At 27.9% G+C, this 15,388-nt stretch overlaps 1 protein-coding gene across 1 annotated transcript; it reads right to left on the bottom strand.

Annotated features, from left to right (window-relative positions):
• Positions 1-677: 677 nt before the first annotated feature.
• LOC119682512 (solute carrier family 26 member 10-like) lies at positions 678-7,466 on the bottom strand. Its single transcript, XM_038095974.1, has 6 exons — positions 7,440-7,466; positions 5,862-6,190; positions 2,644-3,193; positions 1,834-2,577; positions 1,587-1,735; positions 678-1,442 (listed from the first exon to the last, which is right to left on the bottom strand). The coding sequence occupies exons 1-6, from the start codon at positions 7,464-7,466 to the stop codon at positions 881-883; spliced, it is 2,361 nt and encodes a 786-aa protein (XP_037951902.1). The 3' UTR covers positions 678-880.
• Between the last annotated feature and the right edge of the window lie 7,922 nt (positions 7,467-15,388).

The raw sequence follows: 15,388 nt of genomic DNA, 5'->3' as shown, positions 1-15,388 counted from the left end.
TTTTGTTTTTCATATTATATTATAAAACTTTTCACAACTTTCATTCTGAAGTGATTTAATATATAGAATTCATTTAACATTTCTACATGTTTTTAATGTACACATTGTAAAGCATTTTAAAAAAATAATTATGATATAAATTTATTATATGTAGTTATGTCTTATATACAAGTTCATGCATTTTGTTTTGCATATTAAGTACTATGTTATATTAAATTTTAATATTATTAAGAAGTTTAAGTAATTAATAATTTCTTTTTAGCACATTTTTTAATTACTTCATTTAAGAAAAACGTACTTCTTAAATTCTCTAATAGGAGCCTAAAAAAGGCCAAAAACGTAGGCACTTATATATTACTTTATATTATAAGTATAACAAATAGTAACTACAAAATTATTTAAAATTAAAATAGATATATACGTAAACATTTACATATATATACATAAATATTAAATTCTGTAAATAAACTTTTATAAACAAATTAAAGAAATTAACATATGATTATTTACTATTCACAGACATTTTCATAGATATTGTAACAATATATATTTTATTTTGGAATTATTATAAATAACACAATATTGTAACTATTATATTCTTGCATTATGACTTTTAGATATTTTGTTCATATTTTTAAGTGCTTTAAAAATAATATACTTAAATTTATTAAATTATGTACTGTTTAACAACTCAAGAACATAAAAATTTAATTAAACAAATAATCTATTGGCTAAATTAAGTTCCGATACGTCATGCATTATATGCACCTTTATTAGTTATATTTGTAACTAAAATTGCAAATATACTAGCCTATACAAACAATTTCTTAGTACCATTTTGATATAAAACAATTTCTTAGTCTTAATTAACCGCATTTATTCACACAGTGCGGAAAGCATTTGCATATTCCACAGCATCGTGTAGCGTAGGAAATATTTCAAATGGTCCTTCACCTAATGCCATGCTATGTACTATTGTATCATATACCCGATCTACGGGACTTGCCAAAAATAAGCGTACATCTCGTAAACTTAATTCCTTCATAATATCGCTGAGTGTATGGCAACCAGCTACATCGACATGTCCTAACATAGAAAAATCCAAAATTAAGAAGTGGAAGGTACCTAATGTACTAATTTTTCCTCCGCCATTAACAACATCGCCATTTTGCGCTACGGGCATGTAAGAAGCACGTCTTATTTTTTGAGTATCTAAACCGAGTGCATCATATAACGAGCGACGGAAAAACATGTTAGTAGCGAAGTTAAGCGACCCAGTATAACGAAATATTTTAGTATCTGGTACATCAACAGCGTTACGATGCAGGCGCATATCAACATAAATCGCTGGAGCTTCAGGAATGATACCCAATAATCCTGAATATGGTTTTAGACCTTTAATGTAAAGGGTGAGTAAAGATATGCTGACACCGATAAGTAAACTGAAAGAGAAATAATAACAAAAATTATTACGTTCATGCAGAATTATATAAACTCTAGTAAGTGCTTGTGTTCTAATTTTTAATATCAATAAAGTATTCTAATTAGATCCAATAAGACACTTAAGTGCACTTGAAAACACTTACCCAATATCAATATCGATAAGTACTACAGCAAAAAATGTACAAAGCCAAGTTAACACCTCAAGTTTGCCTTGTTTGAAAAACTTCTTCAGCTCTTTCGCTTGCATAAACATGGGCTTAAGAGCTACAATAACAACACCTGCTAGAACGCACTGCAAAGTCAATGATAAATTTAGATATAAATTTGTTTTATATTTAAATATAAATATAGATATAAAGAAATTTGTACAAATTATTAATGAGAACTTACCCTTGGTAATACTGCAAAAAATGGACCTGTCCACAATATGGTCATTAATATAAGGCCAGACGAAACTAATGAAGCCAATTGTGTAACACCCCCGGCTTGTTCCTGTATAAGAGAACGAGAAAGGGAGCATGCATTTGGTATGCAAGCAAAACAGCCACCAACAAAGTTACTAATGCCCAAAGCAAATAATTCCTGATTCGGTCGCACTTCATAGGAAAGTTTCTTTGCAAAAGTAAGACTCATTGACATAATAATTGAGTAACTAACTATCGCTATAGCTATCGAATCAGTTGCAACCAACGGTATGAGATCCCAACGTGGCAGTGTTGGTTCCGGTAATCCTACAGGTATTGGCCCGACAAGCTTTACATCGTAATTACCATTTAAATCACAGAACTTTGAAATAAGTGTACCACCAATAACAGCGATCAATTCAGCGGGAAACGGAAATCGGCAATGTTTACGCAAACAAGGTTTAAGGCACTCATTACATATGCTCATGAAAACTATAACACTAATGCAAAATCCCAGTGTAACTAAATTTGTGTGTGGTGTAGCGATAAAGAAATCAACAACCATTTTAACAATTTTGAAAGCGCCCTTGTGACGCGGTAACACAACGCCAATCACATCTTTCAATTGACTTGCTACAACATGGCACGCAGCAGCGGTAGTAAAACCATTGACGAGTGGATCACTTAGTAGGGAAGATAATGTACCCAAACGGAAAAATGCCATTACTATCTATTGAAGAAAAAAATTGTTATTAAAAATAAACTTCTATGCATGAAATATTATTTTTTAACTTACATGCACTATGCCTACTGTAAATGCTAATGATGTAGCAATTTCTATTGGTGTTATCACATCAGCGCCGGTTACTCCATCATTTTCTTCCGTTGCATACGTTTGTACCACTTTTAATGTCATCATGCTTATAACAGAAAATGTACCCATTGATATGTGTTTAGAGGTACCTAATATCATATACACAATGCTGGGAAATATAGCCATGTATAAACCATTTCCAGGTGATACACCGGCTAATAAACCATATGCCATACCGTGTGGTATATGCATTACGGCAACAGTGAACCCAGCTATTAAATCGCCTAATAAATCGCGTTTTAACGAGTATTTCGGTAGCCATTGTAGTATTGGTAAAACACCTGTAAAGATGGCTAAAAATGACCAACCTTGCCAGCATTGTTTCAAGCCGTATGGTATGCTTTTATCACGTGCTCCATAGCCAGTTTGTTTGATGACCACTTCATGTGTGAGTACATCGCGATGCACATCGTACTTTGGTTGTATTTTTGGTTTTTGTAATATGATTGGTTGTGTGAGTGGTTTTGTTTGTCTGAAATAAAAATTTAAAAATATTTTAATTAGGTTCAAAAGCAATAAATTAATTTCCATGTTCCAAAGGAATGTATATGTAAATAGGTTGCAAGTATTTGACTGAACAATTAACCCAATCCGAAATAAAAGTTCATCAATATTCTCAATGTTTATTGAGCCAAAAAAACATACAATGTATACAACACAGGAAAACGTAACGGAATTGTTAATAACCTACGTGAAGGGATAAAAGTATTAAAGAGAACTGTTTAAGATTAAGATTATGATTTATAAGAAATATTCAAAGTTCTACAAACATTCAACTATGAGAAAATTTACAGTACTTGAGTAGATAAAGATCCCTTAGAAGTACATTGTAATAAAAAGCATAGAATATTATTGCATGTAAGTGCTATAAGCAGGAGTAAAAAATTGACGCCATGAACATGAAGAAGGCGTAACAGCAACCGTCAATAATGTTCATTATAACAACATAATTACTAGTTTTTGAACCCAAATTAAATCTATGGTGATGGAAGATAAGTGGTTTCTACAGTACGGTGCCACAAACCGAAAGTCATACAACATTTTCTTTTTAAGCTTTTATGTCAAAAATTTCTTGAGCTACAATTTTATACTTTAGTGAAATGAATTCGTCGTCAAGATCAAGCGAATTGTTGCTATAGAATTTATTTATTGTGGTTATGCAAAGGAATCTGTTTCTTGTGGGTATGGACCAACTCTCATGAGCTTATGGTCGATCTATTATAACTATGTACCGAAAAGTCACTGAAAATTGCAAAGGTATGTCGTGGAGGATATTTGAATGATGTTGTATTTCATACCTAATAACAAGATTCAAACATATTGGATAAAGAACTGTTCGAAATCTAAATCACACGTCTTTTCCATTTACGGGTACTTTTCAATCGATGTATTTTAAAATAAGTGATATGTAAAATCAAAAGAAGTAATGATTATAAACATTTTTGAAAAATCTGCTAGTCTAAGCTAGTTGTCAATACGACAATTGATTAACACTTTAATTAAAACCCACAAAAGAACTGTGAAGCACTTGACTACATCACTAACTAGTATCGTTAATTCCCAATTACCCTGCGTTTGCATTTTTCGCCCTTCTTTCTACCTAACCTATATAGCTAGGTAATGACATCGATAAAGAAGTTTTTATTAATAGGATAGTTACAGGTTTATCATTTAAATGAATATCTGGGTCAGAGGCGAGGCGTCGAATGGTTCAGAGTGTTCATTGAAAACCTTAATAAAGCTTCCTTTTCAGATATTTTTTTTTATTAGATAAATAATCTCGCTGTTTTGCTACTTAACATTTTTTATAATAGCTTTTCCAAACAGATTAACATAAACATAAAACGTACAATACAAACAAAATCACACATACATATGTTAGATACACCCAACATTACTTATAATTAATAAAAGAGAAAACACATTCCTCTTAAAATATACTAAGGTTCAGAATAAAAACTGCACCGCGCTGCTTAAAAAGCAAGCAAAAGAAATAACATTCACATTGGGACTATGTTCAATATTGAATAAACACAAAATATACAAACAAATAAAAAAATAAAAGAGAAAACAAGCCCCGCAAAATATGTACGTAAAATAATCATCACTCATAAATTAATGCGTGCAAGCGGTTCAATAAAAAAAGTGAACCTCCAATGTTATGCAAAGTAAATACAAAAGAGAAAAGAAGTGACTGAGCAACAATCGCTTTACATTTGACGAGAGGTTCACTCGACTAAACTGAACCCTAAGTTCATACAAAGCGTGCAAATACAATCAAAGTCACGGTTACCGTTTTATATGGTCAAATGGTTCAGTAACAAAACTAAACCGCACATAGTAATTACAAAGTAAAAGAGTAAATGAATGCATGAGAGTTTCTTACTCTTATGTAGAGGTTGGAAATAAACCAAAAACAAAGTCATTATTGCAATTTTATACTAGCAAATGATAAAAGTAAAGAAAAAAATTAAAGAAATTTGAAATGAAAAATAATATTTAGAAATGGATAAATGTGTGATTAAAAATTTGATTTAAATATCATTTTTTAAACGATCTTCTGAAAAAAAGAATTTAATTCATAAAATGAATAGACCAACTCCAGATATGAAGAATTTGGTACCTGATGTAAAAATGTCGAAATCTGTGGTAAGTCGACGTTTTCCTATAGCTATTTACCATAAAAACCAGTGGATCACAGGCTGCGAACATTTAAATAAATTGTTTTGTTGGTCTTGTATGCTATTTGCTTGTGGAAAGGACAAAACTTAGAAGTAGAGGGAATACGTTATAGTTGGAATTCTGTTTTGATCACATTGTGAACACCTTGCCAAAAAGCTGACGCCTCGCTACTGATCTGGGTTAAACTCATAATAAAATACTGATGTAAATCGTAGCAGATATTTTTGTGACGTTTTCTGAGTACAAAAAAGTAGAGAAGGAGATCAATAAGATAAGATATCTAACTACAATTGTTGGTTCTAGTATATTAAATTCTAGAAAGGGAAGAAATACCATTTTTGTTGAAATCACAGTTCACCAGCTTATCAGTGTGGATTGGTTCCAACTATCTACATATTTTACTTTTAATAAATGAATTATTTGAAATATTAGCAAAAAATGTATAAATGTTAACTTACTCATTATTATCATTTGCCATATTTTTTAATTCGATTTGTTCTCCAACAACATCAGTGTATTGATGATGTTTTAAATGATCTTGAAATTGTTTGTTCCTTAAAGATGTCGTGAGTGTTTTTGGCTTTATATGTTTGTACTTGTCTTCAGTTTCAAATAGGTAGACCCTTTGAAGAGTTTCAGTCGCTTTGGAGGTGGATAGGTTTAGAGTACTTTTATGTTTTGCTACATTCGAAGTGCCAGCTTCGTTGTTTGATAGTAGATTGCGTTCTCTTATACGTTTTAAACGCTCTAGAGTAAATTTCTTTACGTATTTTAAGTGTAAGGGTTTCTGAAAATATAAAAAAATTATTATAATAAAGAATTTTTTGTATTTTATATATTAATTTACGTATTTTAATAGCGATACAAGTAGATACAAAAGCAGCCTAAGGAATTTTTTAGCATAAGGAAAATAAAAAATTAAATGAACTAGAATTTTAATAAATTAATAAGAACAATATATTACACATGAAGATTGTATTTATTATACATTTAATATAATTTTTTTATTGGTATTATGCTGTTATAAATGGGTTTGTAAATATATTCAAAATTGTTTAGGGAAATGTTTCCCACAATAGAGCTAATGAATCTATATGTATAGCAAGTTTTAATTCTATATATTATAAACTACATAAATAAGAAACTGAGTTCCTATAAAATATTTGTTTTAAATATATTATATATAGAACTCAATTAAAAAAAAACATATATAACAGACACAATAATACGGGTTCATATAAACATCCCGAAAAAATTGCGAACGTCTTCGCATAGCACGATAGAACAGGATCGTATAACACTGATACTATATATTTCTTGTAAAGAACTGTAGTCAGGTGGCGTCTTAAGCCTATTTATTAAATTTAGTTATTTTAAATGTAATAATTACTTTAGTTTGTGAATACCTAATATATTTTTATAATCTTAATAAATCAAACAATTTACCTCCACATAACATGGAACGTATCTACCGTGCTTATATGTGGGTCTACTCTGTTAATGTTTAAATAATGTTGCACAATCAATCAATAATATATGCAGCACTTACGCAGTTAGCTAATTAACTAATATTTCAATATAATCCGATGTTAAACTTTCCAAGGTACTTTGGAAAAATACTTTAACCAATCAAAACTTATCTATGAGTAATGTTGAAGTTTTTAAACGTATCGATCAAAAATAAATTAAAATTAATACGAATTACTAAAAAGTACATATTACTTCTATTAAATGATAAGTAAAATAGTTACTGTTAAGGAAAATTTTAGCATTTATTTGAATGGTGACGTTTTAAAGAACTCACTTATAAATACGACTACACTATAACATACAACACATAAAATATTTAACAACACGCTAAAAGCTTATCACTAGCGTTACCAGGTTTATTAACTTAAATGAGAGACACAATCGAGCCGATGGAATCTAATAACGAGCACGGAATAATTTCCATTTTAGGCATGTGAATTGTACAGCAAATATTGCAATAAAATATTAAAACAATATACACTTTAGATAATTTCGGGAATTCATACCACAGGCGGTAAAAGTTTATTATCCATCGTCGAATATGTGACGTTTTCAAGAAATTTTATTTGTTAATTATTTCCCTCAGTAAATCGCGTCTGCAGCATAGTTTTTTTTTTGAAGATAAAGATTTTTATTTATTTGGACAATTTTAACGAATTTGTATGTCAAAATTATACTTATAACGACGTTAGTAGTGATTTGTCAATCTTAATAATTAATTGTGATAAATGATAAGTAAATATTTGGTTATTTAATATTCGTGATTTCGCTTTAATGTGAACTAAACAAAATTATAAAAGAATTTATTAAGCGTTTTTAAGATGTTTGAAAAATAAATTTAAGTAATTCACAAAATTTAAAAGTTTTTTAAACTTATTTTAAAATTATAAAGAAAATAAATGATTATATCAAATACTAAATGACTTTGGAAGAAGTAAACATTTTGAAATAATTTTTATAATTATATGATACTGGATTATAATTTCTGTTTGTAAACATTAAATCCCTATATAAATAACTATATATAGTTAATGATTAACAATATATACTTTATTGACTGAACAGAACTCATAAGATACATAAATCTTTATTTATATTTCTTTAGAGAAATAATAAATTTTTTGTTTTTTTTTTATATTTCATAAATATTTGATAAATAACTGAAGTTCTGGCTTAGATGAACCTAGCCCACTAGGTATTAAACCTATCTGCTCCCATCTCTCTCTCATAATTACTGGAATAAAGTTTCTTCTTTATGTATTCCTAAGAGATTTTAGTAGGTTCAAGTTTCAAGCCTCACGGCTCCAGATTTTTTAGACACATAACATTTACCTTTATGTCTAACTTCTATTTATTATTCCTGATTCCTTATTCCCTTGAAATATTTATTTTTATGCGTACACCTTTTGCAAATCCTTTGTAAATCGAAGTTTATAAAAAACTGCGGTATATTACAACCCACTTCTTCTAGTTCTGCCTGAAATAATCTTGGTTAAAACATTTGATTGGAATGAGAAGAAATTTAGCATCTACAAAGACCAGTATAGATGGGCTCTTTTAAATACAAACAGTCAAAATTTATCATAAAATTTAGATGGAAAGTAAGTTTTATTCTGAGTTCAATGATGTTTCACTGATTTCTCTTTAATAAATTGCAATTGTTTAGATTTGGTCTGCGTGCAGTGACGAGCCAGGATTGTCCAAGAGGTGAATTATACTAAAAAGTATAATTTTGGGCATTGCTGCTGGAGTGTTATACCTGCAGATTATTTTTTCAAGGGTGTGCCTCATATCCTTGTGATTACTCCAAGGTCTACGTGTGTACAGTCTTTCTATTTAATACACACGCAGATATATCATTGATTTGTTTCTTTTGGAATCATACTTTCTCAATAACTTTAAAGTCTTCATTTGAATAAATTTTTAAATATTGTTGGATACTTCAAATGGTTTTTCAATCCGTTTTAGATGGGTGGATAGTTTTTTATGATATTATAATTTGTTTTAAATCTGAATTGATTGATGTTCAATTTCGAAAAATGGTATGGTTTTTAGTATAAACATATTGCAGATTTATTTCTTTAGTAAAATAGCATATTCCAATAGACAACTTAAACATTTTTAATTCTAAGAAAAAGAATAGTAAATACCGATATACCAAGTATTAAATGATCTGATCTGTTACTCATTTAAATATACGAATTTCGGTATGAAAATATGATCTCTTAATCACTAATCTTCACACATGTATATAAATTATATATAACTGGTATCTAACAGATATTTTTAATTAAAATATAGTATTATTTTTAAGTATTTGTATAAAATACTTAAAAAATCTTTATCTATTTTGTAAATATAAAGTAAACAATAACAAAAATTTTCTAACCATTTAAACAAATTTGTAATTAGTATTATTAATAAAACTGAAGATGTCGCATTAAGAAACTATAAATACCCGTCTTTTATTGCTTCATAAAAGAACGCTTAGCGGCGTTAACTTAAAGAATATATATATATTTAATCATAATTTAATGTCGTAAAAACTATTTAGCTAATTTTAATAGCAGTCAATTAAATGAATTAAATCTATTTCCTGATAAAGTTAAATAACTGTGTTTTTTAGTAGTTAAAGCGCAAAGTTTTAATGTTAAAATTATGTTTGATTAAAGACATTGTTTATTTGGAATCATACTTAAAATTTTATTACATTATAAATGCATTAAACTGTATTAACTTAAAACTTAGAATGTATCTGAAAAGCAAATACATTCTTATCACTTTCTTATAATTTTCTTGACTTTTTATAATTTATATCTTAATACAAAAAACCATTAAAATAGTAGCATTTAACTATCGATTCAACTAAAAATACCTATACAATTAATAACTCAAACAAGACTAGGTAATAAAACAATTATTTATTAAAATTGGTATTGTAGCTTTTGGACTACACAATTTTTTTCTGTAAAAAAAAATAGTTTTTATGCCTAAGGTGTTATTTTTTCAGTAAGATTTATTAAATACTTGTTCTAACCACATTGAGCAGGTGTCAATAAATTAGTGTACTGTAAACCCGATTAAATAGATGTATTTAATTAACTAAAGAGTTGATTCTACTTGGTGACAACAATCTATCTGAATAGAATTAATAATTAGATTATTATAAAATCAGAAATAACTATATTCTAAATAACGAAATGGTTCTGATGGAATCACAAAAAAAATGTGCAATAATATTCTCATTTACGCTCCCAGAGAGAAAGTAATATGTAAGAGAAAGTTCTTTTGTGCAAGAAGAAGTCTTTTAAAAACTGTGAATAACTTTTATGCTTATTTTGTAAATCTGCATGATTCAATTATCTCCAGTAAAACACTAGAATTATTCAAATTTATATGACAAATGGGCAAAATAAGACTATATTTTTAATTCTTAGCATCATATTTTTGTTAATTTTCGTGTTTTGCAGACTAATTTAGAATTTCGACACTTCGAGAAAAAGATTTGAGCTCTTTAGATAAAAAAATAAAATTTTTTAAGAATTTAAAATGAATTTAATTAGTAATTTTGTAAGAACCTCTTTAAGATTTCGTTGATTACAACAACGTTACGAAATCTTCTACTTGAGAATTTCTTCAAGATATCTTAAAATAAGAAGAAATATTGTAACGAATTTGATACGAATAAACATTTCTTAACATTTCTTATTCGATGAATTATTTATTTTATAACTTGTTTCAATTTCAATAAAATATCTATTAAATAAACTAAAAGAAATTTAACCATCAAACACAGAATCGGGCACACAGTCTGATGACGGTTGGTCTGACGATGCATAAATCCATCTCCTCACCAAAAAAAAAATGAAATTTTATATGTAATAACAATAATAATAGATACTCATAGGTTTTTGTTGCCATTTAAGTAATAAGCTATTAAAGCTCCCCGACCTAAAAGATCTATTGTGCGCTTTTGTTGCCATATTAAATAGTCTTACAATAAACTGAATTTAATATAAAAAAATGAACCGATATTATTAATATAAATTTAATTAATTTTTTTTTTAAAACTGATTTTATCTTTTATTTAATTGATTTTTTATGAAAAGTAATTTTTAAAGAAATTTTATTTATCATATTTTTTTAAAATTCACATTTGATCATCATTAATATTTTTTTTAACTCCTGGAGGAGCATAAGGATCGAAAATTATTTTACATAATGTTTTTTTATTTTACACTTATTTATTAAATAATTTCATAATATTTATTTCACATTCACATTAATTTTTAAGTAATGTTTGGATAAGTTATTATTTCCACCAATGGTTAAACCAAATAATACTTGCAATCACCGATTTTACTTACAAGTTATCCGTTTACTTTTAACAGCCTACAGGCTCACTGGTCAAAATACAAATAACAAACTGATATCAAAATCCGTACTATATGTGTATATATACATGACACTGTGCCGTATCCTATCTTTGTCGCGTGATTTCACGAAAGTAAAATATAACTCTTTTTCTCCTTAACTACAACAAATTATCACAATTAAATATGTCACGCGCTCATGGTAAGGTTTACGCTGAGGAGAGAAAAGTTTTTAATGACGTTTATGCAAAACATGTCCTCTGGTTCTCTCATTTCGAAAAAGAGCATGATACGATATTCATACGGTATGAGGTTATATTCATTAACAATTCTTTTGGTTTAAGATTTTCCTATTGTTCATTTATGGTTCTCAAACTCAGACGTATAAGCTGGAGAAATAGATTTTCGCTTCTCTCACAAATTTTTGTTATTTTTCTTTATTCTCTCTTTTTATGGCAAACACTTCTTTGTTTTTATAAATTTATAGGTTTTTCTATTAGGATCTTTTTCTCACACTGTTGATTGCCAATTAAGTCAGCAAAAATGCCTGTTTAATTAGTAATCGACGGGAATATAGTTTAAAGCTAGCTTTCGATAGATGCTTTAAATTATACAATGTAAATACCATAGAGGGGGAAAACTCTTTTGCTCAATATTTTTCTTGATTGTAAGATTAATATAGTCTAAAACTTGATTCCTCAACCGCTAGTCCGTGTCGTTAGCTTCGCCGGTCAGTTAAAAATTGTATTCTCGCCATTAATGTGTTTTTTTATTTTTTGGTAGTTATTGATTTTGATTATTACAAAAAATATTGCATATATTACCGATTCTTGGAAAACATTGAATATTTTAACGCTCTACAGTACGTTTAAGATTGAGATATATTGGTATAGAGTAAGATTTTTGGGTTGAAATATTTTGGTATATAATATGATTTAGGTTGAGATATGTTAGTATAAAATATGTGAAATAGACATCACAAATATGTTATACACTTACGCTGTTGTGGGGTGGGCCTTTTCGACGAGCTAAATATTCATAACATGATAGATAGATAAAAATTATCAAAGACATTCGTTGAAAATTCGCTATTTGGTGTTTCAACAGCCAATTTCTCATTTTGTTTGTGTGTACATTTCAATCATAAAAACTGTAATACTTAAAAAAAAATTTAAAAATGCAGATCCAGTATTTGCATTAATGTATTGACTTCTAATCAGAAAAAATGCTTACAAATGTAACCGAAATTCATTCATAAAATTAAACTGGTTTTGTCTGAAAACGGGTTTCAAAACTAGTTTATTTCGTTAAAACTCATTAAATGTGTTTTGACGAAAAAATATATTGATGTGGATTAGTGCCACATTAAGCATGGGTCCTGGTGTAAATTTTTTTAATTTATTTTTCTATTATTTAGAATGTGAAAATTATATTAAACTCTGAGAAAAAAATATTTTGTTATTCAATTGTATTTTGCTTCCAGACGTATTTGGTTATCATATAGACATTTTACAAAATTTCATACTCTATAGTATTCGATTTGTTCTAGTCGAAGCGATATTCTGCAATAAATAAAATTTGTTGAAATCATTGATTCTTTCTATTGAAAGCGATATTTTGAAATGATAGGTGAAGAAATTATTTATAAACCCTTTGAATTATATGTATTTGGTTTAGTTTTTTTTATGTACTATTTTTAATTTTTTTTTCCTTTTTAAAAATTTTGGGGCCCCACCTCGGACAAAAGTGTCTGCTGCAGCGGTTATAAAAAATATTTTAATAATCTGCTACTAGTTTGAATACAATTTAGCAGAAGAAAGATTGCCATCTATAAAAATTTATTGAAGGAACCAATTATTTTACATTGATATTTATAGTGCAATAGACATGATAAAATCTCCTTTATCTGTTAAGAATGAAAATTGATTACTAATTGATGAAATAGTATCAAGAAATAGAAATATTATTATTAATATACGAGTCTATAATTTTTTCATCATCAAAAACGTCATGGCCATTATGTCCATTATGATGTTATAAAAAAAGTGTGTTCAATAATGTAATTCAACAATTGTTTGAAAATAAAATTCTTCATTTGAAATATGTTTGAATAAGATTGAGAATAATAAAGACATATCTTTTAAAGATCATTTTATATATCAAAAGTTGGAGCCTCTTGTATCAGAATTTAAGAAACATATGAAGACTAAAAATAATTAATAAAAAATTAATTTCAATTTACCTACTTCAGTTATGCATGTGTTTCAATTTTCTACATCACTACTTCTACCTCACTACATCACATTTTCTGTAAATACAACTTGAGGTTGTTGCTATTAAGTAATAAACTTAATAGATATTGACAATGATCTTGTAATGCAACAATGTCAGGTTCAATGTAAACAACTTTAATAATATTAAATTTATAATTTGTCGTAGTCGAAAAATAATAAAACAGTTTAAGTTTATTTCCCAGATAAGTGAATAACAAAAAAAGGCGCACGAGCAAATATAGACAAATTTATCTAAAATCAAACAAACTTTTTTATTGCATTTAATTTTAGCAGTTTTTCTCTTAGAGAAGAAATATATCATGCAAGTTCTAATAAATACAAATATATTCAATACAACAAAATATATTATAAAACAGCCTTTTTTAAGCTTCTTAATGCTTATGGACTAAAAACATAAGTATGAGCAATATTACTCATACGCACTGTGTACCCTCAAGAATATTTCCACATAAGCGAAAACAAATAATTTAGTGACATATTGTGGACTCTCTCATGTGCAATTAATTAAAATCAGCTGTTTTGTTCATTTCTATTGAGAAGGCGCAAAAAATTAGTTGCACTAAAACAAAATAATTGAAAAAGCGTGATATACAGTTCACATGACTTAAATTAATTTGCACAATTGAAATGAAATTAACAATGATTACTTTTTGCCATTTAGAAAAAGAATCTGGAGTTCAATTCAATTTGGCACCAGATACTTTAATTCAAATGAAAACATTAAACAACATTTTTATGCTAATGAATCAATGATATCTCGTGCTTTTATAAGTACATCATAAGATAATAACAATAAATGAGAATATTATTATAAGCAGTTTTATATGATATTTAGATGATATTTAATAATAATATTTTTCTCATCTCACAGAAAAGGTATGTCTCAGTCTTAATGTTATTGCAATAATAAATTAATTTCGAGAAATCACTAGAAATCCTTCTACTAACATACGAGGGTTCCAGTTTCAGATTTGAGCTTAATAATAAAAAAAAATGTTTCGGTAAAATATTCTACTTCATATACTAAACACTTTTGCATACCATATCCTAATTATATTTTTCTATACTGCTTGTGACTTTCACCTATAAAATATTTGTCGTCTCTCTGCGCACGATTATTGACGAAGGAATGGGTGACTTAGCGGTTCGATTTTTTGAATAGTCGAAATCACTGATGTAGTGGTGGAGAAGTATCATAAGTTAGTTGTTAAATGTTTGAAATATTTAATGTACACTGGCACCTAAAAATGATAGGTGCCAGAGCTCACAATACAAATGGCGACGTCTAATGATATTTTGAATAAGATAGTAGTCATAAATGAAATTTTTTTTTAATATAAATATCAACTGGCACCTAACAAAACAGTGTTTCCACTGCTGATAATATAAATACTGACCTTTGTATTGATAAGTTATCTTCATTGCATCAAAGATAGTTAAATTTCAACTTATAATAAGAGCAAGTACCTGGTTTTCTTTAAGCAGCTATTTTATTTATTTAATTTAACGGCACTCAAATAAGTGATAATCTGTCTACTAACACTATATATTATGTGGAGAATTATCTTGGAATGCCTTATATCAGGAAAATCTTTACAAATTCCTTAAATACAGAAAGTAAACAAAATAAATGCTTATATGAAATTTTATTTCAATAATTCTGTATATCATAAAGCTTGTGCTAGTTCTCTTTCTAACTAAAAACGCCAATTGTTAATAATATTTGTAACATTTGTTATGATACAAATATTATAATTAACCATGAGGCTATTTTTTTTTGTGGAATCT

This window comes from Teleopsis dalmanni, chromosome 1, assembly GCF_002237135.1.
Source record: "Teleopsis dalmanni isolate 2A chromosome 1, ASM223713v2, whole genome shotgun sequence".
Classification (NCBI taxonomy): domain Eukaryota; kingdom Metazoa; phylum Arthropoda; class Insecta; order Diptera; family Diopsidae; genus Teleopsis; species Teleopsis dalmanni.
This window is presented reverse-complemented; position numbering and strand designations above follow the sequence as displayed.